Source organism: Phyllostomus hastatus, unplaced genomic scaffold (assembly GCF_019186645.2).
Source record: "Phyllostomus hastatus isolate PE091 unplaced genomic scaffold, TTU_PhHast_1.1 phas_scaffold_182, whole genome shotgun sequence".
Lineage (NCBI taxonomy): Eukaryota > Metazoa > Chordata > Mammalia > Chiroptera > Phyllostomidae > Phyllostomus > Phyllostomus hastatus.
Window position 1 is genome coordinate 12,955,857 of NW_025334013.1, and position 26,562 is coordinate 12,982,418.

At 59.7% G+C, this 26,562-nt stretch overlaps 1 protein-coding gene across 10 annotated transcripts in view; it reads right to left on the reverse strand.

Annotated features, from left to right (window-relative positions):
- The window catches only part of LOC123831736 (RAP1 GTPase activating protein), a 62,764-nt gene that overhangs the window by 10,073 nt on the left and 26,129 nt on the right, over positions 1–26,562 (reverse strand). For 9 of the 10 annotated variants that reach the window (XR_006787949.1, XM_045858891.1, XM_045858892.1 and 6 more), the window contains 15 exons: positions 18,605–18,698; positions 12,516–12,551; positions 11,381–11,428; positions 10,091–10,129; positions 9,523–9,708; positions 6,167–6,270; positions 5,847–5,925; positions 5,408–5,461; positions 4,249–4,332; positions 3,949–4,049; positions 3,687–3,816; positions 2,240–2,395; positions 1,725–1,796; positions 1,005–1,091; positions 434–571 (listed from right to left, as the gene is read on the reverse strand). Coding sequence is in view for 9 of the 10 variants with exons in the window: in XM_045858883.1 (XP_045714839.1) it covers positions 434–571; positions 1,005–1,091; positions 1,725–1,796; positions 2,240–2,395; positions 3,687–3,816; positions 3,949–4,049; positions 4,249–4,332; positions 5,408–5,461; positions 5,847–5,925; positions 6,167–6,270; positions 9,523–9,708; positions 10,091–10,129; positions 11,381–11,428; positions 12,516–12,551; positions 18,605–18,698 (1,408 nt within the window). In the remaining variant the exon portion in view is untranslated. Of the gene's footprint in view, positions 1–433; positions 572–1,004; positions 1,092–1,724; positions 1,797–2,239; positions 2,396–3,686; positions 3,817–3,948; positions 4,050–4,248; positions 4,333–5,407; positions 5,462–5,846; positions 5,926–6,166; positions 6,271–9,522; positions 9,709–10,090; positions 10,130–11,380; positions 11,429–12,515; positions 12,552–14,807; positions 15,052–18,604; positions 18,699–26,562 lie in introns of those variants that run through there. The other variant, XM_045858885.1, reaches the window with a different exon arrangement.

Below are 26,562 nucleotides of genomic sequence, written 5' to 3' on the forward strand. Positions count from 1 at the left end.
TCCGCCCCCACTCCTACGCCACTCCTCCAACCTTTAGCTCCTCCTCAGAGCTCCACCTTAAACTCCCAACTGCACGTTCTACCCTCACAGAACCCACCAAGGCTAAGCCCACCCTACGAAAGCCTAAATCCACCGCGAGCCACACCCCTACCCAACTCCACCCCCAACAAGAGCCCTCCTCTAGCCACACCCCCATGCTTGTCTATAACCCCACCCTAACCACGCCCCACCAACTCCACCTCCAACATGAGCCCGCCTCTAGCCACACCCCCATGCTTGTCCATAACCCCACCCTAGCCACGCCCCCACCCAACTCCACCCCCAACATGAGCCCGCCTCTAGCCACACCCCCATGCTTGTCCATAACCCCACTCTGGAATCCACCGCAGCCAGGCCCCTGGCCCTCCGAGCCCAGGTACACCTAGCCCTTCACCTTGAAAGATTCGAAGAAGCCGCCGCCACCGCCGCCGTTCTCCATCTTGTCCTCGTCGCCGCCCAGGCCCATCATGGACTGGCTGTGGATGTGCAGTTCCTCATAGAGCGTCTCCAGGAGGGCAGCCCGTGTCCGCTCCTGCGGGCCAGGGCCAGGCCGTCAGGAGAGACCCCAGTGGTCAGCCCTTCGTCCCAGAGTTCAGATCCTGGCCACTTTCTCTGAGTGACTGGGGAGTGGGCCTGGGTCCCCCCATCGGCCCCCGCAAGCCTACCTTCAGCTTCCCTCAGGCCCCTCCAGATCTGACCTCCTGTCCCCACCTCCACTTTTCCCCTCCCCATGGAGTCCTCGGTGCCTGCCTGCCCACCAGCCCCTCCCGGGCATTGCTCACACATCCCTAGAAATACCTTGCATCCTCTCCCTTAACCCTAGCCTACTCATCCGTAAATCCGCATTCCCCTAGCAGCCCTCCCTAAGACCTAAGACAAGGTCTGAACTTGGCTTTTCCCTCCCCAAGGGTCAGGGCTAAAGTCCTAAATGGGGGGGGGGCTCAGCCCCAACAGCCCAGCCTCACCTCCAGTTTGGCAAACTTCTCTGCCTTGTAGCAGGCATATTCAGCATTGATCAGTTTTGTCAGCAAAAATTCCTGGAACTCGGGACCCTGGAAGCCCCGGGTATGGAGAAGAGAAGAAAGGGGGCGTCAGGCAAACACAGAGACAAGGGGCTGAGCCCCTGGGGGGTCACAGACTGGAGTCCCTGAGCCACACTCTGCCGAAGCCCAGATGTCACCCTCTTCACTCCCAGGGCCACCTGCTTGGGCCCCAAGAGGGCCCATGCCCTCCGTGACTGCCCGCCTGCCCGGCCCTCAGGAGAGCAAACCCACAGAGGTCGGGGGCTGGGCGGGGGGCTCCGGCTGCTTCTGCCTGTGGACTGAAGCCCAGGCTCTAAGTGTGCCTTCCTGAGAGGGGAGAGAGATGTATGCCCCCCACCCCCATCCAAACATTTTAGAAGAAAGAGGATTCATTGTCAAAAAGATAACAGAAATGAGGAAAGGCCACAGAGGCTGCTAGGAAAAATGTAAACCAATGATATAGTTTGTTCTGTGACTTTGTAAACAAAGGCCAGTTTTTAGCAAGATGAACAGAAAAGCAGGTCTCAGGTGCACAGTCAGGGGAGCCCAGCTGCCCTGACACACAGTGGGGCTTTAGGACCTAGGATGATAGAGTGTGTGTCCCTCTCCCAGCCCCTACCCATGTGGTCCCGCCCACGCCAGGGGCTGGGGGCAGCCTCTCACCTTCCTGAACACAGCAGGGTCCGGGAGTGGGGGCCCGAAGAAGGGCACATCATCTCTGGCCGTGACAGAGACCTGGAAGAGAGGGCACAGTGCCTGTGGAGTCCCCAAAGCAGCCAGACACCCCTCATTCACATCCCCACCCTGCCCCATGCTGGACACAGGGCCTGCTCCTTGGTGGGGGAGGGTCAGTGACAGCTGAGAGACTAAACCCCAGGATTTCAGCTCCTCCATCCTTGGCCCTGAACTTGAGTAGTGGGAAGGAGTGCAGAATCTCAGGAGTCATCCGGGATGGTCAAGGGGAGGCTAACCTTCTGCTCTCAGGGGGAAAGTTTGGGGAACAGAGAGGGCAGGATGGGAATCTTCCACCATAGGAGCAAGAGCAGGGCTCAGAGCCCTCAGAACCGCCCCCTATTGGCAGCTGAGAGAACTGAGGATCGTGAAGGCTTCACAGTGAATGAGGTGGTGCTGTGTCTGGGACAGCGACCGATGCCCTGGGAGGCTCTGAGATCACCCACCTTGTAGAGGGGGCCATCGGGCCCCCCACCCTCGGCCTGCACCACCACATAGGCATGCAAGAAGTTGGACGCAATCATGTCAGGTACAAAGGGCGTGTTCTCATCCTGGAAGACCACGGCGACGATGTCGTTTCCGATGTGCCGCTTTCGCTGCAACTGAGCACAGGGTCACACACAGGCCTGCACAACTGGCCAGAGAGGGGCCACTGGGCATGGGGGAAGGTGCCTGTGGCTGCGGGGGGTGGGGGCTCGGGGGTAGGCAGAGGGCATGTTTAATGATTCACTCCCCCCCAGATGTGGTGAGAAACCGGTCTTAAAATTATTTTCATTTTTGCCCTGTCTGGTGTAGTTCAGTGGACTGAGTGCCGGCCTGGAAACCAAAAGGTCGCTGGTTTGATTCCCAGTCAGGGCACATGTTTGGATTTCGGGCCAGGTCCCCAGTAGGGGGCGCAAGAGAGGCAACTGATCTCTCACACATCCATGTTTCTCTCCCCCCTTCTCCCTTCCCCTTCTCTAAAAATAAAGAAATAAAATCTTTAAAAACATTTTTTTTCATTTTCTTGGAATTCTGTGACAGATGAGGAAACGAGGACCGAGAGAGGAGTGGCTTGCAAGTCCCCACAGTGAGTTAGGGGACTTGAAGCCATGGCTCCCGGGCCCCGGGCCCCACCTCTCAGCCCTTCTCCTGATTAAATACCCAAACGCGGTCCCTCTGGAACACACAGGTTCCACCCAGTTTAGATTCATGTTGCTAAAATGAACAGAAAATCTCATTAAAAAAAAATAAATAAATAAATGACAGTAAAGAAATAAATGTTTCCATTTTTCTCACCTTACCGGTTTATCCCCCTGGGGTGGGGGTGGGGGTGGGGGTGGGGTGAGGAAGACAGTCCCGCAGGAAGCTTAGGGCGAGGTGGCGCATTTCCAGGGTTGGCCCCCAGACCGTGCCCTAAGCTTCCTCACCTGCCGGCCTTTGCAGCGGCCATTCTTTCCACCTGGAACCCTCCCCCCGCTTCTCCCGGCTCCTCTGCAGCCTAAAAGGCACTTTATCTTGAAAGCTTTTCCTGACTCCCACCTCTGCCAAGTCTAAGCCACCCCCCACGTGACCCCATAATGCCCCTCACTCCCTTTAGAAAGACTAACTTGTATCTCCCGAGTTATCGCGATACCGTCTTCCAGCCGTGGTATGTGCATCCCTCGTTCACACTCACCTGTGAGGGAGGTGCCGTTACTGTCCCCCTTTTACAGATGGGGAAACTGAGGCTTTCACAGCTTTGTGATATCTTGTCTTCCCTACCCCAACTAGAGTCCACAAGCAATGGGGACTGGATCACTTCTATCTGCTATACCCCAGGGCCCACTCAGCCTGACCTTGTGGACACGGAACAGACCGGCCGTGGGGGACAGGGGGGCAGGTGGGAAACGGGCGGGTGGGTGCCCAGGCTACCTGCTGCGCGTCCCCTTCTGTGTAGGGCAGCTTGGTGGACACGTGAAACATGATCTCCTTGTTGCGGAAGTTGCAGTACACAGACTCGGTCCCTGTCTGCCCGTGGGTCACGTCCAGGCCTCCTCGGAACCTGCCCCAGTCCCCCGGGCCACAGCTCAGTCTCCAGCCCCAGCCAGGCCTCCACGGGGCCGGGACGGGGGCTCCCTCCCCGCCCAAGGGCATGGGTCAGACTGTACTCTGCTTATCTCAACCTTACGCTCACCCCTTAAAGTCCTGCAGTTTGACCTTCTGGCCAAGAAATTCAAGGAACTCCACAAAGGCAGGGCTTTCCTCGTTGGTGCTGAAGAGTTCCTCCTCCGAGGTCTGGGGACACACAGAGGGCAGAGGTCAGGGAGCTGGAGCTGCCCCTTCCCCGCACCCCAGAGAACACTGGAAGGGTAACCCCCCCCGCTGCAGCCCTGGGAAGCGGACACCCTGGGGAGGCGGTCTCCCTGGCAAAGGTCTGAGGTTCCGGGTACACGGCCGGGCGGGGGAGGGCGCAGGGAAGAGGGGGGGAGCACACCTGTCCGAGCTTCTGATAAATGACTCCAAACTTGAAGTTATTGCTGATGACGTGCTCATCAAAGGTGACGATGAGCCGGGAGGCCTGCGAGGAGGGGACCATGGGTGAAGCAGACGGCTTTTCAAGTCGTTGTTTATTGCTCTTGCTACGCGCCAAGCCCTGTGCCTGGCCTGCCACATGGGTCACCTCCTTTAACCCTCAGAACAAGCCCAAAGGGGAGACTTTCCTGCTGTTCCCATTTTACAGATGAAGGAACCAAGGTTCAGAGCTTAAGTAACTTGTCTAAGGTCCTCAGCTTGCAAAGTGGAGCTGGGACTTGAACTTGGGTCTGTTGTTGGATTCCAAAGCTCAAGCTCATTGCTCCTGAGTTTTGCCTATGAGCCCCCATCCCTGCTCCATTCTTTAACAGCTCCCTCGTGTAACCCCCCCCCCTTGCCTTTCTAGAACAGGCCGAGACCCACCCACATGCTGTGGGACCTCCAGCTAGTCCCCGTATTCCCCCTGGACCTCAGTTTCCTCTTCCGTAACTGAGAAATGGGATCTAATCTCTGAGGCCCCTTCCTTCAGGGACCTTTCCTGGACCACACCTCCCCTCCCTTGGGGGCCCCATCTTGTTCTAGAATTCAGCCGTAGCTACAAGGGTTTACGTGCCTTTCAAGGCCCACCTCTTTCAGGAAGCCCCCCTGGCTTGTTGAGGACGGAAGTCCCTACCCTTTCCCCACAGTGTCAGCGCCTGGAAGTGCAGCTGCTCTCCGCAGGCAGGATTTATGAAGGCGCTTGTGTTACTCTCTCTCTCACCAGGTCTCCTCTGGGTCACAGGGCAAGGCCTGTGAAGCTCCTGGCTCAGGGGCGCAGGCTGCCCTTGGCAGGGTCCCCAGATTACAGTGAGAGTTTCCAGAGGTAAGGCATGCACCCAAGGCTGGCAACCGGGGCTTGCATGCAGACCTTTATCATCTGCTGTGCGTGTGCGTCCCTGGGTGAGACACAGAAGCCTCTGGGCCTCTGGTTCCTCCTCTGCAAACTTAGGACTCGGCAGGGTTACGGTGAGGATTCAGGGAGAAACTGAGGACAAACACCCTGCACGTGGCCGGCACCCATGAACGCTCAGTCCCCTGGCCAGCCACCCGCCTGCAGCGAGCGGGCCCAGACCCAGCCTTACCTTGGGGTAGAGCACAGGGTAGAATCGGTCCACATTCACGTCTTCACACACCAGCTGCAGGAGGAGAGAAGGGGACACCTAAAGGCCAGGCCGGCGGGAAGGGGTGGGGCCTCTGGGCCTCCCAGGCCGAGGTCGGGTGGGCCCAGCGCAGACAGGAGCGGGAACAACCACGGCTGAGGCAGCGCTGTGGGCTCACGGGTGCTCAGAATGGCGTGCAGAGAACTGAGGCCCCCTGTTTCCGAAAGTGCTCTAAAACAGTGTCCAAGCACGCAGGCAGGGGACAGGGGCCCAGCACGTGGACATCACGGGAACACGTGAGAGGCAGGGCCTCAGACATGGGGCTGCATGAGTGTGTGCCAAGGGCAAGCGGCAGCCCCCACGCTGTGGGCCCACCTGGGGCGACCAAAGGCAGACCAGCATGCGGAAGCTGGGGCCTCACCTTCGCCATCTGGACCACGTTGGGGAACTCGGTGAGGCAGGAGATGGGGATGACGTCATGGTACGTCCGGCATTTGGTCCTGGGAAGAGAAAGCCCACGATGAGGGGCTAGGCATTGGGAAAGGAGCCTGGAGCCCCTCCACGCAAAGGAAGACCCCAGGGAGGATGGGGGCCAGCCCCGCTCGGGCTCTAACATGCTGTGCAACCCAGGACATGCAGGCAAATCCTTGGCCCTCTCTGGGCCTCAGGCAGAAGAGCAGGTAAAATGAGATGGGTTCTCAGATTCTAGGACCTCGGGGCCCCTCACCCCACCACCCTCACCTGAGCAGCAGCCGCAGGTGCTCCTGGTCCCCGATGACATCATACTTGAGTGAGAAGACGAGGTGGCCCAGGGCGGTGTCCAGTGAGTAGTAATTGAAATGCTCCTGTGGTGGGGGCCAGGGCAGTGGGTGAGGCTGGGCCTGGGGTTTCCGGAAGCCAGACCAGCAGCCAACGCACTCCTAGACGGGTCCTTCGCCAAGCAGCGGGTGTCACAGCAGAGAGCCAATTCTGCACCAGCTAGACCCGAGTTCCAATCCTTCTGCTACTTGCCGGCTGGGCAGCCTGAGAAGGTCACCTCCCCTCTCTGTGCCTCAGTTTCCCAGTCTAGTTTCCCAATAGGACGGAGGCCACCTACCTGCGGGATGGTGGCAGGGACCGAGAGAGACAGATTGCCTGGCACAGAGCAGGTGTTCAGTGAATGTTTATAGAAGCCCTGGCTGTCTGGGTTCTCACCAAAGTCAGGACCGCACTCGGATCCCCCTATCGGTGTCCCAGCCCTGCCCTTCTCAGGGCTGAGCACACAGTAGGGACTCAATAGACATATGTTGCCTGATGGATTGCTCAACCTTCGGTCCCTGAAGCCAGGGCCCATGAGAAACAGGAAGTGAAACACCTCATGAACACATCGGGCGGCTGACCGGGCAGGTTCCCACCCTCCTGCCTCACCGGAAAAAGCTGCAGGATGGGAAAAAACGGGAAAAAATACCCAGAGGGCACAAGGGGAAGCTGCTGCGGAGCCAGTACCCTCAGAGAGGAGTCCAAGGCTGGCGCCTCCGGGTGGGGAAGTCCCAAAGCCAAGGGCCAGGAGTGCTGGGAGACGACACCCCAGCCCGGCCCTGGGCTCCCCCGCCAGCCCCAGCCCCAGCCCCAGCCCCAGCCCCAGCCCTGGGAGTAGGGCTGGCTGCCCGGCCACACCCACCCCAGGAGTCATCCTGGAAGTCAGTCCTGTTTAAACAGGAACACCTGCGCTCCCAGGGCTGGAGGAGAAAGGGGCAGGGGCCGGGGTCGTGCCCCCCAAGTCCACAGCTCAGGGACAGTGTGAGTGCACTTGAGGCAGAGGGTCCCCCTCAGCCCTGCCCGGGCACAGAGTGACTGACGGGAAACCCCAAACGCTTGGCACAGTCCGTGGAGAGGGAGTGGCAGGCGCTTGGCAAGGAGCGCTGCGCCGAGTCCTCAGGGTGGGGAGTTTCCCTAGACCCCGCGCCCAGGCCCAGGGAGCCCAAGAGACGCAGTGGGAGAGTGCGCTCAGGGTCCCAAGGAGTTGGCGCCCAGAGTCACCCTAACCTCCTTCTTCTGCCAGGACAGGCCCCAGTGTCCCCCCGCCCCAGCGGCCCCGCCTGGAGTCAGGAGATGGCCCTGGTCTCTACCGGCCCCTGAGGCCCCCTCCTCTCTGTGTTGCCAACCTCACTCTGACCATCATGCCTCTTCCAACCCCTCAACCTGCACCTCCTCAGACCCTTCCGTGCCCCAGGCACTTGTTCTGTGACTTGTCACTGCGTAGCAAACTTTCCTGAGTGTCAGCTATATGCTAGGCCCACACGGTCCCCCAGAGCACCACACCTGCCGGACCCAGCTGAGAGCCGCTGGACAGTGGGCGCCAGGGCGCAGGGCTCTCTCCGCCCGCAGGGCTCAGCCTGGAGGTGCGATGGCCTTCTCCGTGCTGGGCTTGTCCCCAGCCATGGTTTGTGGGTGCAGTCTCAGCCACAATGGACTCCACAGTGCAGTCTCAGCCACAACGGACTCCACTGCTTACCCCCCAACCTGAGCTCCAGTACCCCCCAGGGGCAGCCAGCGCCTCGGGCTCAGACTGAGGTCAGACAGCTCCCGACTCCCCAAGGAACCACCCCTCCTCCCAACACACACATGCACACGTGTGCATGCACACACCTAGCAACATGCCCCCTCCCACAGCATGTCTTTTAAAAATATATTTGACATATTATAACTGCATAAATTGAGGGTGTACAACATGTTATTTTGACACATTCATATATCGTAATAGGATTGCCGTTGTGAAGATTTTTATCACATCACATTATACATATCACAATGATATTTATCATATTACATAATTACAGTACCATGCTGTTATCTGTCCCTACGGCGTGTCTCTGTGGAAGGTCAGCCAGAGCTAGGTCCAATTCTTAGCTCAGCAACTGTGTGACCTTGACCGAGTCACTTTACCTCTCTGAGCCTCAGTTTCCTCTTCTGAAAAACTAGGACACTTCTAACCTCACAGATTAATTAAGATATAATAATAACAGCTAACACTTATTAAGGACTTACTATGTGCCAGGAATGGTTTTCTATGCTTTCATGTGCTTTTATTTTAAATTTTTATTTTAGAGAGAAAGAGGAAGGGAGAGAGAGAGAGAAACACCAATTTGTTGTTCCACTTACATATGCACTCATTGGCTGACTCTCGTATGTGCCCTGACCAGGGACAGAACCCGCAACCTTGGTGTACCGGGATGTTGCTCTAAGCAACTGAGCTACCTGTCACGGTGCTTTACTGCACTTCATAATTATTACTTCATTTTTATAGAAGAGGAAACGGGCTCAGGGACGTTAAATAACTGGCCTAAGATCACACCATTAATAAAGGGAAGAGCGAGATGCCCACCCAGGCCTGGAGACTCTGGAGCCCACGCTATGATCGGTCACCTCGGAGTAAACTGTCGCAGAGACAGAGCCTGGCGTGGAACCTGGCACACACAGGGTCCCAGAGTGGGGACCTCCCCTCCAGCTCCACAGCCTTGCCCTGAATACCACCGGGTGACAAATCTCTGACAAGCTGAGACCCGGTAGGTTCCTGCTTTGGGGCTAGTGATGGGGCTGGTGATGGGGCGGGGGCTGCTTCAATCCGGGCCACACCGTGGCATCGGGTGTCTTCCCACCCCACCTTGAGCGGCTGGAGGGCAGGGCCTGGCTCTGCCGTGTTCGCTGCTGCACACAGCCGGTGCTCATTATTTGCTAACCCTGACAGACTTATTCTGCACCGGACGCCATTCGAAACACTTTACAAACATCCTGTCGTTAAAGCTTTGGAGCGACCTTCCGAGGTGGGTATCGCCCTCATCGCCATGTTTACAGTGGAGGAAAAGGCACAGGGAGGCGAAGTCGCCTGCCCCACGTCCCCTGCCGCAAGCGCAGAGCCAGGACACAGACCCGGGTGGCGTCTCCGCTCTTGGCCACCGGGCCATGCGACTGCCTTCCGCAGTAACTGTTCGCTGAATGGACGAGTGAGTCCATCCTGCATGCTCCCCGAGACCTGGGGCTCTGCGACTGTCTCCCAGCTCCAGCCCAAGGGCTCTCTCCCGCCCAGGCCCAGGCCCCCATACCAGTGGGTCACCCACCTTGCCGAGAAAGTGCTTCCGGTAGATGCGGGCTGTGGGGTTGCACTCCAGCTTCACCTTGGTCGTGGGCGACTGCAGAGGCTCTGTCTCCGGGATGCTGGTGATTTCGTGGTTGGTGCCTTCGATCCAGTAGCCCCCAAACTGGGGCAGCAGGATGAGGGGGAAGGGCCCTTCTCGCCCCAGGACCTGAAGGGGGACTCGGCTTAGAGCCACCCACAATACACCCCACTGGGGACCCCAGGACAATTCCCCAACTCAGACCGAAGGGGAGCTGGGGAAAACCTGGAGCCTACGTGGGTCCCAGACCACATGGAGCCCCAAGTCCGGTTCTCAAAGGATGGGGCTGGGCCAGGCAGAGCTGACAGCATGACCCTAGCAGACAGGCTGAACCGTTCGGCTCAGAGGCCTTGGGTTCAAATGGGCTCTGAAGTCCTTGGCCAGTAAACTGAGTCTCCAGCCCCTGCTGTGGTTAGACTCCTGGCAGGAAGGAAGACTGGGGCACCCGACCCCCTCTGCAATGCCGTCCGGGCTCAGGGTGAGGATGGGCTCCGGGGAGCCCGGCGGTTACCTCGTGGACGCTTGGGTAGGGAATGTAGTCCTCCTCCGTCTGCAAAACACAAGCGGGGGCGGGCCCAGCTGGGGTGAGGTCCCCACCCTTCACTCCCAGCCCCCTCCTGCCCCCCAGTGCTCCTTTGTTCGGCCAGCCACCAGGCTGGCAGTGTACACGGGGCCCTGTCCTCATCTCCCCGCCTCACGGCAGGGGCAGGGTTTGCGTTGGGGTGACCCCACGAGGCTGGGGCAAAGCAGGCTTCGCTCGCTGAGTGTAGGCGGCCTCTTCTGGGCCTCGTCCTGCCTGGGGAGGGGGAGGCTCACTGCCCCCCAGAAGGAAGGAACCCGCAAACCAGTGGTTCTTAGGGCATCGGCGCAGCCTGGGAATGCTCACTGAACACAGATGTCCACTCCTGATGCCTAGGCCAGGGTGGGCCCAAGGACTGACATCTCACCAGCCCCCTGGCGGTCGGTGCTGGCTGATGGAGCCGCTCTGGGGACCACACTTTGAAAACCCGTGCCCTGGACAAAGTGTCAGGCTTGTGCCCCTGAACCCCCTTTAACCCTCACCCCTGCAGCTAGAGCCCACTCCCCGAGGCCCAGCCGCCAGTCTTCTTGGATGGTTGGGGTGTCCAGTCACGAGCCAGAGGACCAGATGCCTACCTGGTGGGGTGACTCAGTCACCGCCTCCCCACCACCCGCCTCACCCCTCTCCCCCAGGAAAATTTTGAATCTAAAGGAGAGCCTCCTGGAATCTGTTTCAGTCCCCAGCGTCCTGTCAGTCAGTCTCCTGGGGGGGGAGGGGGGGAGGGACACAACCAGGTCGCCCCTCCCCCTGCCCCCTCAGCCTTCCGGGCAGAGGCTACAGGGAGCGGAGAGCAAGCCTCCTGGGTCCTGGGTTTGAGTCTGCCTACAGCTGCTCGTGGAAACTGGCTTCCGGGAAAGCAGTTTACGCAGGCTGTCTTGCGAGGGATGGGGTTTCGACCCCGAGAGGGGGAAGCCTGGGGAGGCAGGGTGAGTTTGCGTGGTGGAGACGGGTGGGGAGGAGCTGGAATGAAGGCCCCGGGCCTATGGCGGGGAGGGCTCCTCCACATCTCGAACTAGAGGGCAGAGCGGGGTGCCCCAGCACCTGGCCCACAGTAGGACTACTTCATGAGAGTGGCTGGGTTCTCCTGGGCTGGCGGCTTGGGTGGGCAGCTGTGGCAGGACTCCCCAGGCCCCACCCCCACCTGAGGGAGGGAGCCTGCCCCCTCCTCCAGCCCCGTCCAGGTCCCCCAAGCTCTTTGGAGAGGTTGTGGTTCAGACCTACTTTGAGGGGTGGTGGGAAGGAGCATCGCTGTTCATCCATCCTGCTTCCCTGCAAAGAGAGGGCAGCACTTTGGGTTACACCCCGCCCTCCCATTATACCCCTCCCACGCTTGCTGCAGAGCCCCCTCCCCTGGGCTCACAGCCCATCCCATGTAGTAAGGGAAAGCCCACCGATGTGGGTGACTCCCAGGGCAGGGTGCTCAGTTACTCAGGCCTCTCTGCAGAGCTGGCTGTCCTGCTGGCAACCTGGGCTGTGGGAGGCCGGCGGGGGGGTTGGGGGTGAGGGAGCTGGGGGCTCTGTGCGGGAATGCCTGCCGCAGGGAGTGGGGGCAGGGGTGGCACGCACGTGCCTGTGTGTGAGTGGGGAGGAGGGAGGGAGGCTATTGCATCTACACAGATACGTGTTGTTGAGAGAGAGAGAGGGAGGGAGATAGGGAGAGAGAGAGGGAAAGAGAGAGGAGGAGGGGAGAGATGGAGACAGAAAGACTCAGTGAGAGAGGCTGAGAAACAGCGAGGGGCAGGAGAGAGGGTTCAGAGGGTGGACTGGACTGACACCAGGGAAAGCTCCTGTGGTTTTTTCAAGTCACCCCAGCCCCCTGCTGACCTCCCAGTACACACCCATGCGAAAAACAGACCAGGGCCTGGAAGCAGGGGCCAGGCAGAGGGGGCAGGGGCTGCCTGGCTCACCGACACCTCCCCCTACCTGCAGCACAGCCTCCGGCTGCCCAGTGCCCTGCATCTGTCCCCCTCCCATTTTACATGGGGGTCCTGCAGAGTCTGGGATGCCTCTTGGGGAATGGAGAGTGATGTGTGTATGCGGGGGTGGGCTGAAGTGGGGACCCCAGCCCTGCTGGGGACCTACATAGGGATGGGAGGTGGGGAGACACAGTGGGGCCTGGGCCCCAGGGTCCCAGTCAGATAGGGAGTTGGGCAGTACCAGTCCCCACCCTACTCTGGACAGAGGGCTCTGGACAACACACTGCCACCATCTCCTCCCTGCATGGTCTGCCGAGGGCTCCTGGACTGTCTTCAGAGACAGAGGTGTACGGCTGGAGATACAGCAAGGGCCCCCCCACCCCCCACCAGCCCAGCTCCATCTGTGGGCTCCCAGGAACGGGCAACGGATCCAGCCTCACCTGCATCTTTTCAATCATCTCAAACAGATCTGTGTTCTGCAACAGAGATCAGGAGAGCGTAAGTCAGTCTGTAGGTGGTCCAGCTGATCCTGCCGAGCCCCCAAGGAGTCTGCACCCACCCATCTGTCCTGGTCCCCCTGGCTCTGACCAACTGTCTTGGGCCTGTCAGCCCAGAGCCTGGGCCCCTGCGGGATAGCCCACCCAACTCAGTCCCTTTCCCCAAAGGAGGAGGCTGGTGCCTCAGACAGAGGGATGTGACCCTTAGGCAGAGACATATCTCCCCCATGTCACTATAGGGTTGGTAGTGCCAGGTTCAGCTCATGCACCCCTCAAAAGAGCCCCAGATCCAGCTGGGACCCTCAGGAGGGTCTGTGGTTCCACCCACCCCCACCCCCCACCCCAAGCAGTATGGGCTGTTGGAGGAGAGGAGGCTGGGATATCCCACTGGCCTACACACATGAGGAAGTCCACACACCCACCCCCACCCCCACAGACAGCCTCTCTGAGGCCAGCCAGGGCACATGCAGGGTTAATCAGGCATCTGCCAGCTGCCTTGGCAGCTTCAGCCTCTCCAGCGCCAACTCCCTGTGAGCCTTCCTGGAAGACGGCATCCTTGATGGCTGGCTGGGGGGGGGGTTGGGGTGGGCTGGGCCTGGGAAGCCCCCAGAGTCTCCAGGATGATGCCCCTCCCCTAGCCCCTCCCGGATCCTGTGGCCCAGCAGGGGCATCACCTGAGCTCACACAGATGTGCTATGGGGTTGTGCACCAGGAAGCATATATGCTTTTCTCTCTCTTGCTCAAACACACACGCACGGGCCTACACACCGATATTTAAACAGTCTCACTGTACCAAAGAAAGCAAACACATATAAACCCACAGGGTCTGTGCACACCAGTTCTTAGACTTAAAGCTATACGCTACTCCGCAAACACCCATGTTGGTGTCCCAAGTTACACAACAGCACACCCACTCACACATACACAGATCCGTGTACAAGACCCACACACACAAATGCCAACCCTTCCCTGGGCAGATCTGCACACCAGTAATGGCACACGGAGCTACACGAATACCAAGAAGCCACTCTCCTGCCTGTGTGTGGGGACACGGTGACAGGCACTTGCAGCTACAGGCAGGCATGTTCATGGAAACTTAGCTACAGAGTCCCACTCCCACGTGCCCACCCCACTGGAGCCACACACCCTGTGTCGTATCAGACACGACAGACTTGCTCCCACAGCACTACGTGAGTTCTGAGGAAAAGGAAAAGCACGCAGCAACTGCGGAGCAGTTAATCACCAAGGGTGAGGGGCACGGGTCTGAACCTCACACCCACGTGAGCACATACCACCTATCTCTCTCTCTCCCACACACACAACCACACACACACAGAGACACACACAGAGCTCTGTTAAAAATCACGAGACACAAACACCCCATGTGTACACTCTGAGGCTTGACCACAGGGGTAAAACCCATCCCATGAAATGCACCAGAGGAAGCCATGGGAGACGCTGACCCGTGGTCACCTATGGCCACACCCAGCATTTCTGAGCTTGGACAATACAATTCCACAGGCAGCTACAGCAGAAACCAGACACACACCTGCAGACCAGGTAGACAAACATGCCTGTCAACCCGACGTCCTGCACAACAGCAGCATCAGCACCTACGCTCACACCACCTCAGCCCAGCGGGGTGCCAGCATGACAGTGATGGGGTGCACTGATGTCCCCCAGAGGACCCTGCTCAGGATGACCTATCATGGCCAGAAACAATGCACTAGGAGTCACATAAACACAGCCACATAAATACTGACACATGGTACTGTCACCCAGAGTGTACACACAGCGACAAGTGACACCCACAGTTACAGTCTTATGGGCAGCAGACACGCTGACACATGAGAGGCTGTGAACCAAGTGGCCCAGATCATCACCCAAAGTTACACTGTGACATTCAGACCACCCTAAAGGGAACAGGGGAGGACGAAACGGTCCTGAGGCTAGTTCACACACACACAGTCACTGGAACCCAGAGCCACAGTACCACCAGGGCACTCTGTTTTGCGGACAGCGGCAGAAAGAGCCCAAGACCCGGGACCCTAAGGCAGGGGTGTGCCCTGTGGCCGCTGTGGCAGGGTGTCAGCCCAGAAGCTAACACACCCTCCATGACGGAGCCTCGCACACGCGCCCTGGCTAGGGCAGAGCCTGCCGGGCTCCGAGGAAGTCGGGCTGACCCAGAGGCTCACACAGAGCCCCTCCACCAGGCCACCTTGCCCCCGTCCTCACCTGCCAGGCGGCCCCGGTGGGCAGCGAACCCCTCCGCGGACGGCCGGGGGGCGCCAGGGACCTCATCTGCGCCATCCTGAGCCCGGCCCGGCCCCAGCACCCGTCCTGGCGGCGCCTCAGCTGGTCCGGCTGGCTCTGGCCCGCGCGCGCCCCGGCCCGGGCCCCGCGGCGCAGAGCTCCGCGTTCGGGCTCCGGCTCCCGGCAGCGCGCTGCCAGCGCTGGGCTCGCCGGGTGGCCGGGCCCGGAGGGGGCGGGGCGCCAGGTACGGGCCGCGCGGGGCCGGGGCGGGGCTACGAGATCCGGGGCGGGGTCACTTGAGGCCCCGCCCCCGCGGCGGCCGGACCGGCGGTCTCTGGACACTGCGCCTGCGCGCACTTGGTGGAGCGCTTAAAGACTTCAGTGCACCAAACTCTCTGGCACACCCCCCAGGTTCTCCCCCGCGCGACCCCACCCCACCTCTATCTTCCCAGACTTTGGGTACCTCAAGTCAGGGCTTCTGGGGTGGGGTTCTTGGGACCCGCTGTGAAGCCAGGCAAGATAAGGAGGGGGTTACATTGGAGACAGAAGGCTTTTCTTGAGTACCTACGTAATGTTGGACCCTTAGCAAATCTCATCTTCTCCCCACAACCCAGGAGGTACTAGTGTCATCCCCACTTTACAGAAAAGAAAACTGATTCCAAGGTGTGAAGGGTCACGCTCAAGATCACACAGCCAGGAAAGGCAGACCTAGGAATCCAGGGAAAGTCCCGGGGCTTCTCGCCCCTCCCTGCCCTCCTGTTCCCTAATGCCTGACAGTGGCTGGCCTGTCCTCTCCCTTCCTCAGGGCCCATGCTATACCTGGTTCTAACTACCCCCACCTCTGTCTTAATTGCCCCTGACCCCAGAGGAGAAAACCACAGTGCCTGGAGAGGGGCTGCCAAGGCCGCACTGTATGGAGCAGACTTCTGGACATATGGGTTCTAGCTCTGGTCTTGCTACAACTTGCTGAGTGAACTTGAGTGAGTCCCTGCCATCTCTGTAGCCCTCAGTTTCCCCATCTGTAACATATAAGGCCTCTGCAGGTCCTTCCAGCTGACCCTGCATCGTGTCCACCATTGTACAGTGTGGGCAGGGCTGGGGCCTCAGCACCCCTTTCCCAGACAGATTCTGGGAAAATGGCAACTACTTCCTGAGCTGTGGCCGAGCCAACACCAGCTGCTTTGGAGCCTGCAGGGGCAGGGCTGCCCACCAGCTCAGTGCCCGGCTTCTCTTCATCCTGAAGGAGCTGCTGGCAGCTGCCCACCACTGTCCGTCTCCAGGGCCCAGGACTCCTGGAAGGAAGGCTCTGCGCTTTCCTCTCCCCGAGATCTGGACCTGGGTCAGGTTGGAGCCCAGGGAGCCGGCGGGAACTCCAGAGATGTGTGTTCCAGACACGGTGTAGCTTTGTTTTTAATAATTAACAGCAGCAAATATTGATTTATGCAGGCACTTCCAGGCCTGAGCGCTTCCGGGCACCCATCAAAAAGCAGCCAGAGAAACATCCATTCCCACACTGGGAGGAGGTGAGACCTGCCCGTATTGCCGGAGAGGCCCATGTGCCAGGTTGAGTGGAGGGGGTGTGCCCGTGTGCACGCAGCTGTGTGTGTGTGTGACTGAGACTGGGTGTGGCTGTGTGTACCTGGACATCTTGGGTATGTGTGTTTGTGCCTATGTATCTGTACATGCTTGCATGTGTACATGTGCAAGCTTCTGAATACATGTGCAGACATGTGATTGTGTCCATGTACGTGAATGTGGGTAGACTGTGTATGTACCTCTGTGCAGATTTCCGAATCCCCAAGTGAAGAAACCCCCATGAGGGGGCAGGGTAGGAGGGTCCTGGCTATCTCGAGTGTGGCTCCCCAGTGAGGAGAGTTCCTCCTGGGTGTTCTGTCCTACCCTGGGAACATAGTTTGCTGATAATAGTTCAGCTTCCTGATTTCTACTTTCCAAAGTTACTTTCAAGGTCGTCACTCAATGGCAGGCCGGCAAGGTGGGTAGAGAAGGAACTGTCCCCTCTATTTTATGAATGGGGAAATGGAGGCCCAGGGCAGGGGTGTGCCCACTACCACAGAGACCATAGACGCTGTGACCGTGTGCAGAGTCCGGGGTGCGAGGGGAGGGCATGGCAAACGAGCACAGGCCTGGTTCCCTCAGCTCCACCACTGGTTCGCTGGGACCCAGACGAATCCTCAATCTCTCTGGACCCCGGTCAAAGGAGGAGGATCCACAGACTGTGTCCTGATTCTGGGGTGGGGGTAGGCGGTCAGAAGCCTACAGTCTGGGCCGTGCTGGCACAGTCGGAGGCTTCTAGACAGACTGGACGGAGGCCAGGGCGCCCAAGGGGAAGCATCTCAGAGCTAATCCAAGAAGGCCAGCCCCAGGCTGTGCGAGCCGGCAGGACTCAGGGCGAGGGGCTGTTCCGACCCTCCTTCTCCTGATGGGCAGACTGAGGCCCAGGGAGGAGAAGCTATGGTCCAAGGGCACTCAGCCCTGGGTGAGAACTCAGGCCCCTGCCAGGAGCTCACTCACGACCCCAGCTGCCGTCGAGTCACTCCCTTCCTGCCAAGCCCCAGGATCTACATGGCCCGTCTTGGGCTATTGCCCAGGCACAGAGAGCAAGAAAGGGTTCCCTGATACTGTCCATGGGATCCCCACTTGGGACCCCCTTGGAGGTGCTGGTCCCTCACAAGGACACCATTCCTTGGCCATCTGTCCTCCCCGCCTAGGAGAGACACATGGCCCTTGTTCTACGCCAGAACACTAGCAGAGGAGTTTGGCAGATCCTGCCTCTGCTATTTCCTGGCTGTGTGACCCTGGGAAAACTACATCGCCTCTCTGAGCATCTCATCTGGACCCTCGTCTGGAGAATACCTCCCACCTGGGGGTTCATGAAAGGACCAAGAGGCATGATGTCTGTGGACATGCTTTAGAAGCTGTGAAGTGTACTGCAGAAGTGAGGATTCACGACCCTCTGCGTTAGAGAGGCCACGAGACCAGCGCTCCGGTCAGACAGCCTTGGGTCCAGCCCTGACCCCGTAATATCCTACCTGTGTGTCTTTGAACAAGTAACTGAGCCTCTCCAAGCCTCGATTTTCTAATCTGTAAAATGAGACTAATCATAGTGGCTAGCACACAGTACTTACAGTTCGAGGATGAAATGAGATACTGTATTTAAAGCACTAAGCCCCCACGTGGCCCACAGATCATTGCAACCAATGCTAACAGGTATTACCAGTATGTGACTCTCTGCATACGTTTAATCATTTCTCTCTAAACTGGACGGTGACCCCTTGAAGGCAGGGTCTGGGTCTAGTTGGTTTCTGGCCGCTCGGTACCCAGCACAGTCTGACACAAATCAGGCACTGGGTGAACATTTGATTTTCATGATAACGACAACAATGGCCTCATTGATAGGGCTTTTCCCCTGTGCCAGATAGTGAGCATGGAATGCTTCATGGGCCCTTTTCCACCGAATCCTCACAAGGGCTGCATGATAGGGGCGCTGCCACCACACCCGGCGTGCAGATGAGGAAGCGGACGTCAGTGTCGATGACAAAGGTCATGGAGAACAGCCGGGGCCAGTTTATTCCCAGCTGCCCCGCCCCCAGCCCAAGCAGCACTCCAGACCCCCATCCAAGTTCTGAGACTAGACCAAGCCCACCCAGGGCTGAGCAGCAGTGGCCTGAACGTTCTACCTCCTGCCCAGGAGTCATTCTCAGGTGTGTCTTGGCCCTGGGGGTCTCTACACACAGGGCAGGGGGGAGGCAGGCACTTACCTTCGGGTGGAGGGAAGCAGCGGGCGGGGAGGCCGAGTCCACTCGTGGCAGGTCTAGTGCCTGAGGGAAGCGCGGGTTCTGCCCATCACTCCTCCTGGAAGAGAAGAAGAGCCTGAGGTCAGGGAGAGCCCCGAGCTGGGGGACTTGTGAACTTTGGAAGAGTCAACCTCACAGCTGCGGGACGTAAGGGGAGGCAGATTTCACGCAGGAGTGGGTACTGGGGTCCCCAGGAGGAGGCGCTTCCTGAGCAGGGCGGCTAAACAGGCTCTCCTTCCCCAGAGGTCGGAGACGTGAGCAGGTCTCTCCCAAGCTCCCCATCAGGCCCCCCTCGCACGTACTTCGGCCAAGAGGATGTCCACCGCCCGTTCTGAAGATGGGTAGACTGAGGCAGGGGCAGCGAGGGCTGCTCTTGATGGCTGAGCCCTGACCTCTGGATTCAGCGGAGTGCCCCAGGTGGTGTGGACCCCTCCCCAAGCTTTCAGGGAGATGGCAGCCTTTGGGGTGAGAGGCCACTGGGTTATTTCTCCCATTGATGGTAACAATACCTGATACTCATTGAGCCTACTATGTGCCAGGCCTGAGGGCACAGACCCCTCACCACACTGGTCTCCCCACTTGACAGAGAAGGACCCAGAGGTGTGCAGAGGCCAGAGAGCCGGCTAGCGGCAGCGCCAGCGTCGGAGCCAGGCCTAACCGACTCTGGGCCCAGACTCTCTACCCGCACCCACGCCCCTCCCGGAGGAGAGGGAACAGGTCTAGCCAGGGTGAAGTCAGCTCCTGCCACCCTAGAAAGCCTGCTGAGGAGGCCACCTCCAGGGTCAGGGAGAGGAGGTGCCCCGTGGTTCCTGGGACCCAGGGAGCCCAGGGCTGGGGAGCAGGCCTGGCTTCCGCTGGCTGCGGAGGGCCACCCTGACGTGGCTGTACCCCCGCCCAGGTCCCAGCCACCGAGTGGATGAGTCACGCAGGCTGCCAGAGGATCCTCAGCTGCTCGAGTCGGGTGAGACTGGGACTGCCGCGCCTCCAGAGGGCACGAGCCGCAGGAACCGGGCCCGGGAAGGAGGCCCTGAGGAAGGTCTGAGCCCCGCTGTGGACTCGCCTCTCAGCCCAGCCGCCCCGGTGGGAGAAGCGGCCCGGAGAAGCCGCCCTCAGCCCGGCTGCACACACCTCTGCACCTCCCGGGCGTGCACCTTAAAAGGAAGGTCCTGGCCCGCAAGGATGGCTATGGTGACAGTGGCACCTCCAGGCTGTGGCATCAGTGTGGGGGAGGTATCCCCAGGTACTTACCTCCTGGGGGACCTTAAGGGACACACTCCTCTCAGCCTCAGTTTCCCAAAAAATCCATCATAGAGCCTGGGCAGCTACTAGTTATTCACTCAATACATTCTTTGATAGTCATTCATTCATGGTAAGCTCCGGCCCCCCCCAGGTTAGGATCTCGTTAGGTATTTGTTGAATAGGTGAATGACTCAGTGGAGGCTGGCAGTAGGGAGGCATTGAAGGTTTGTGACCAAGGGAACAGCCTAAACACGGTTTCCCGCAGACGGCAGGGAGCGCTGCCGTGGGGAGAGGCTGGAGACAAGAGGCTAGAGAGAGGGCTGTAGCAACAGTCCAGGCAAATTCCACTGGGGCCCCCACGGGGACTCCTCGACGAGACCTACTGTGTGCGGTAACTGTGCCAAGTACATTATACCCCCGCTACGGTGCCAGAAGGCTGGCATTATTTACTCTCATTTTTACAGGTGGGAGAAGATTAGGCTCAGTGAGGTGAAGCCACTTCCCCTAGCAAGTGGGTGGCAAAGCCAAAATGTAAAGCTCAGGCCATTGACTGGACAGGCCCAGGGCCAGTGGGATGGAGAGCAGAGGCTGCCCCGGGGCCAGGAAGTCCTGGGCCTGGAGCCCAGGGGAGGCTGGGCCGCTGTCTGGGTGTGGCCCTGGCTGTGCAGTGGAGGTTGTTGCCCACGATGGAGCTATTGGGGTAGTGTCTTTCTGTCTGTCCCCCTGCTGAAAGAGTAGCCACCACAGGTCAGCCTGGCAGCAGCTCCCCAACAGGCTCCCCCGCTTCCAGAATGCTCTCAGGGTCAGCCTCCCCGTGCCCAGGTGCCTGTCTCTCTCAGGACTTTGCACACAGGCCCAGGAGCGCGCAGGTGTCTGAAGACCCAGGACCCGGCCTCTCCAGGCCCTCGGCTCTCCAGTTCTCAGCTGGCCAGCCCTGCTCCTTACAGGAAATGCCATCCCCCACCCCGCCCAGGCAAGTCCACCTAAAAGGTCATGCTTTGAGATCCTAAAGGCCCAGGGAAGGGAAGGAATCCAGGATGAGGACAGAGCAGGAAATCATAGGCTCTGGGCCCTGTGCAAGTCATCATCCTGGCCCTGGGGGATGGCAGGCTGTAGTAACGAGAACCACCAGCACCACCGACCTGTGCGTTGCATGACCTAGTTTAACCCTCAGAGCTCCCCCCTGAGACAGGTGCTTGGAAAGAGCAGACTTTGCGCATGAGGAGACTGAGGCGCATAGAGGTACATCAACTTGCCCAAGGTCATCCAGTTCAGGAGGGAGAGCAGGGCTTTGAACCCAGATGTGTCACTCCGGGGCCCAAGAACTGCACAGCACAGGTGGCCAGCCCTGTGGACGCAGCCCGTCACCCTGGACAGGCAGCCAGCACAGAGGTAGAACGCGACACCTGCGGGCTCGGCTCCAGCTGCTTCCCTGATATTGACTCAGCTAATCCTCATCTTTCAGAGGCGGGAACGAAGACACAGTGAGGTTAAGTGATCTGTCCACGGTCACCCTGACAGTCCATGTAAGCGACATACGGAGGATTTGCACCCCCGACCCTCCAGGTCTAGAGGCTGTGCCTGGACGCTATACTGCCTCTTAGTCGATAGCAATTTCTCAGTAAGTACTTCTGAAGGAATGAACAAACACAGCCCCTCGCCTCCCTCCGACCCCTCTAGCCTCCTCAGATGCCTTCTCCTCCTCCTCCTCCTCTTGCCTTCCTCACCTCTCACCGTCTCTCCTCTCCCTCCTAGCCCATCCCTCCCTCCCCTGCTACCTCTGGCCTCTGCAGACCTCCCCCAACTGGGTCATTCTCCTTCCTCTTCATGACCCTCTCCATCTCTCCCCTCTCCCTCCTATCCCGCCCTTGACTCCTCCTGGTCTCCACCATTCCATTCACATGAGGTTTCCAAGCCTCTACCCCTCCCCACTTCTCCGACAGCCTCCCCAGTGCTCTGGCCCGGCCCAGCTTAAAATGCTTTGCATTCTTCCAGCTTTCGCAGCCGCAGCCTCGGCCGTGGAAGGTGCCTGGAGCACGCCTCCCCCACCAGGACCACAGCCGCGCGGCCGCAGGGCCCTCGACAGCCGCCACAGCCGCTTCGTGAGGTTGGACTGTTATCAGCCTTTTCCCCAACAGGACAACTGAGGTTCCGGGAGGTTAGCTGACAAGCCTGAGGGCATACCAGAGAAAGGGCAGTGCCAAGGTCTGACTCCAGCCCAAGGTTCTTCTGCTATACACGTCACAGCTGCCCTCAACCCAGGCCCTCGGGCCTGCTGCATAGCCTTGGCCCCCAGTGGCCTCCCCATCGCAGCTCCTGGCTCCCGCAGGCCCTGCCAAGCATCTTCCCTAGGTCCAGATTAATCCTGCCCTGTTTGGCCTGGACATGTGCCTACAGGTACAGAGGACACCTGGACACAGAAAAAGGTGGTGGCCAGAGAGGAGGTGACTTGCTCAAGGTCACAGAGAAGGCTGGAGCCAGTGTTGAGTTGGGGCCAGATACATTCCCGGGTCACCTTCAGGCCCGCGGATGCGTGGCCAGCAGCCAGCTGGCCCCAGCTCTGCACCCTACCCCCCGCCCCAGCACCCACCTCTCCCAGGGCAAGGGTACAGCAGGGGTGTGGGGGCAGGGCCAGCGGCTCAGCTCCTGAGTGGGATGGGCCAGGCAGGAAGCTGCCTCCGACAGCTCCCAGGTTTCTTGGCAACTGTCACTGCACCTCCTCCCCCTCTCTTATCTCCCCATCAAGGTAACAATAATAATCGCACCATCGTGAGTACAGCTCTTTGTACTTTTCAAAAGCCCTATTTATCTGTGCACCCCTGGGAGACTCACCGGAACTGGAGCCGGAGATAAGGCAGTCGCTAGAATCCCCCATTCCCATAGGGGTAAACTGAGGCTCAGAGAGGCTAAACATCACTCTCAAGGACACCCAGCAAGGTCGGGGCAGACTGGGGATTAGAACCCGGGCCTTCCATCAGTCCAGGGCTCTGGATGCCACCCTGGGGTGGGGGCATCTCAGGGAGTTCCCACACTCAGCAAGTCCCAGGTCAGACCCAGACACAGTGGGGGAGAGAGGGGAGACAGGTGAGACCGAGGGCAGGTGGCCAGAGGCTTCCCTGGGTTGCTTCCCACCTGCTGACCAGCCAGAGAGTTGGAGGAAGATCCTGTCTCTCTCATCTGCAAAATGCGAGAGGACGCAGCCACCCCCTGAGGTGGCTGCGAGCCATGGAGCAGAGGGAGCGCTCCAGAAGCGACTGCGGTTGTGACGGCCACGACGCGCCGCTCTCCTGGAGCACCTCGCCCTCTCTGGACATCAGAGCAGGGACTGGACTGGACTGTCCTGGGGATAGGCCTTGGCCCTTTGCCAAGAAATCTGGAAATCACAGCACTGGACGGAGATGTCCGGGGGTGCTGGCTGCCGCTGACTCTCCCGGGCTCACCTCCACGTACGTGCAGCCCCTTCCCGTCCTGTCCCAGCCGCCTCGCCCTGGCCCGAGCTGCAGGCGGTTTTCCCAGCAAGGCGCATGGTTCCACACTGCCGAGCCTCTGCCCCGGGGCGGGGGGGTGGTCCCTCTGCCGGGCTCCCTTGCTTGCTTTCTTTTCTGCCTCATGAACTATTCACATTTGAAAATTCCATTCAAACAGGTGAAACGCTGGTGGCCAGCATGGGTGACATCGGGCCACCAAGGCAGGAAGCCTGTGATGGTGAGCAGGGGAGGTGGACGGGGTGCTGGACAGCACCCACACAAGCTGGGGGACCAGGCTCGGGGGGTCAGGAGGGCAGAGGATGGGCTCACCGGGGAAGGTAGAGCGGAGAAGGACACGGGGAGGGTGGGGAACTAGCCCAGGACAGGAGGCTGAGGGGTCCAGACCAGACCAGCACTGGGCACTGGAAGGCCATGAGACCAACTGGTTCTACCAACCCGATGATTCACGGAGCGGGGAGGAGAGGAGCAGGGACCTTAAAGTGAGCAGAGGGTGCAGAGGGCTGCTCCTAGAGACCCTAACCCCCTGAGAGAGGCCCCTCTGGGTGGGGCTGGGGAGCTCCCCGTGTCTCCCAGGCACGGCATCAGCTCTGAGCGGACGCCGATCTCCTGAAACCAGAGCCTGGAGCCTCCCTGGACCTGCCCCTTCCCAGGGGCCACAGAGGCCCATTGTCTCCAGAGCGTAAGCCTCTGGCACTGCCTCCCTGCTTGCCCCTGGCCCTGCCAAGGTGCCAGGGCAGGTGGCCAGGGGCAGCCCGGTAAGTGAATTTTTGAAGCTAGGCCCAGGATGTCTGGGCCCTCCTCTCAGGCCCACGGGGAGGGGGAGGGGTGGGACACAGGCATGGCCACCTTTGGCTCTTTTCTGGGCACCTATGACCTCTCCCGGGACTGAGGAGGGACTGAGGGGGCAGGGGAGCCAAGCACTGTCATGTCATGTAAGCTGTTACAACAACTCTGACGGAGGGCTGCTCTTTTCTCCACCCCATTTCAGAGACAAGGAAGTGGGGGCGCAGTGAGCTTGCAGGATGGGCCCGGTCTCACAGCCATTGAGGGGCAGGGCTGGCAGGGTCCCCCTGGGGTGGAGGAGAGGGCCTCCGGCTCCAGGCTGGGCATAGAGGTGAGCTGGAAGGTGGCACGTGCCGCGCGCCCCTCCCCGCCCCGACACTGAGCTGGCTGTGCGCCGAGACACCCGGATCCCGGAGCTGGGCCAGGCAGCGGCCTCCTGAGCAAACAACAGGTTGGCAGCCCCGAAAGGAGGTCATGGGACTGGCCCCCACCCAGAGGCACAGCACCTGGGGACCGGGCCTCCCGTCCACCTGCTCCCTGCCCAGGTGGCCTAAGTCTGACCCTCTCTGCCTCCCAGGGGACAGACTCCTCCCCGCCCTGGGGACAGGGGGTGGGGGAGCAGGGCCACAGAGATGACCTAGCCATTAGATGACCTAGCTATTACCCCTGCTCGGGTAGTAACATCTGTTTACCCAGCCGGGTGCTTGACAGTTTACAAACTGTGTTCCCTCTAGACCCTCTCAGCAGCCTTCCAAGGAACCTAAGTCAGATAACGTTATCTCCATTCTACTCAGAAGAAAACTGAAGCCGGTGATTTGCCCAAGGTACCACACCTGAAGTTCAAACCCAGCTGCTCTACCCCGGCCACATCGGCACAGGGCAACCCCCAGTGATGGGCCTGGAACGCGCTGCCTGCCTTACAGCTCATGTGCAAGGACCTTCCTAGGACACACACACACACACACACACACACTCACCCAGGTCTTACCCCCACTGATGCCCCACCCCCCCTCATTAACCTATTGTCCTTCCCCCACCTTGCAGCCAGGGGTCTCCCCCTCTGAACTCCACGCATTCCTTCACTCGCTCCATCGTCCACCCACTCCCCCGTGCGCCCTTCATTCCTGCGTTCAGCCGTGCATGCAGGACACACGGCCTGATGCCTGCTCTGGGCTGGGCAGTGGGGCTGGGTGTTGGCATCGGTGCCGGGGGAGTCAGGCCTCCCCCACCTCAAGGCAAAAGCCCCAGTGACAGGGGCCCAGACTGTTTTCCCCATGCTCCTGGCACACCATGGGCCGCACTGCTCAGACCCTGACCCCTCTGAGGCCGAGGCCTTGTTTGCTCCGCCCCCTCCCTCCCTAGCCCGTGGTTTTGCTGCCTCACCAGCCCCAGGCCAGGCTGGTGAGCAGAAGTTCCTGCCAGGCCAAGGTTGAACTCCCTTGCAGAGGGACAGGGTCACCATCTCCTAACCAAAGGCAACGAGAAAAAGCCCTGGGACTCTGGCTGGTGCCGAGGTCTGGTTTGGACACTCTGCAGGAGGGCGAACGGGAGGATGAGAAGCTGGGAGCCGCATCAGCCAAGGACTGGTGGGAACAGGAACCCCAGAGGGCCCACTGTGCCTGGCAGGGGCCGTGGGGGGAGCCTCAGACCCCAAGCTGCTTCCCTCTCTGAGCCTCAGCTTCCTCATCTGCAAATGGGACAGTAACGCCTACTTTCCGTAGGGCTGTTGTGCAGAATAAATTAGGCCGCGCACGCACCCCCTGGCTAGCCAGAGCCGGGGGCAGTCACGCGCTGCACAATGACGTCTCGGTCAATGACGCACCGCGTATGCGAACGATGGTGGCCCCGCACCACTATGCTGGAGCTGAGAAATTCCTGTCACCTAGTGACGTCGTCGCAGCTCTGATGTGGCAGCGCGACACATTGCCCACATATTTGTGGTGATGCCGGTGCAAACAAGCCTGCCGTCCTGCCAGCGGCATGAGAGTCCAGCTCATGGTCGTGCCGGATGGCACAGCACACCAGCTGGTGACGGTAAATGGCTGTCCCCGGTTGATGCCCTTGCCACACTACGCTTTGAGACATTCCCGTCGAGTCCTCTTCCTACCGACCCGCAAGTCAGTCGGCTGTGAACAGTGTGCCGTGTCCCGCACCTCGTGCCGACCACATCTCTCGACTGCATCATTCTCTCTTGGGCTTGATTTAATCTCACAGCGTCCTAAACATTTCGTGTCATCCACGTGTGCAGGGTTTATAAAGTCTCCGGGACTGTCCTGTGACGTCCTGGGGCTTCCCACGCACGCACCCCTCACCCGCCGACTCCCTGGAGCGGCGTCCAGGCCTGCAGGCCCTGTACACAGCCAGCACCCTACACAGGTGCTTCTTTGTTTATCTTTTGTGCGGCATTTTCCC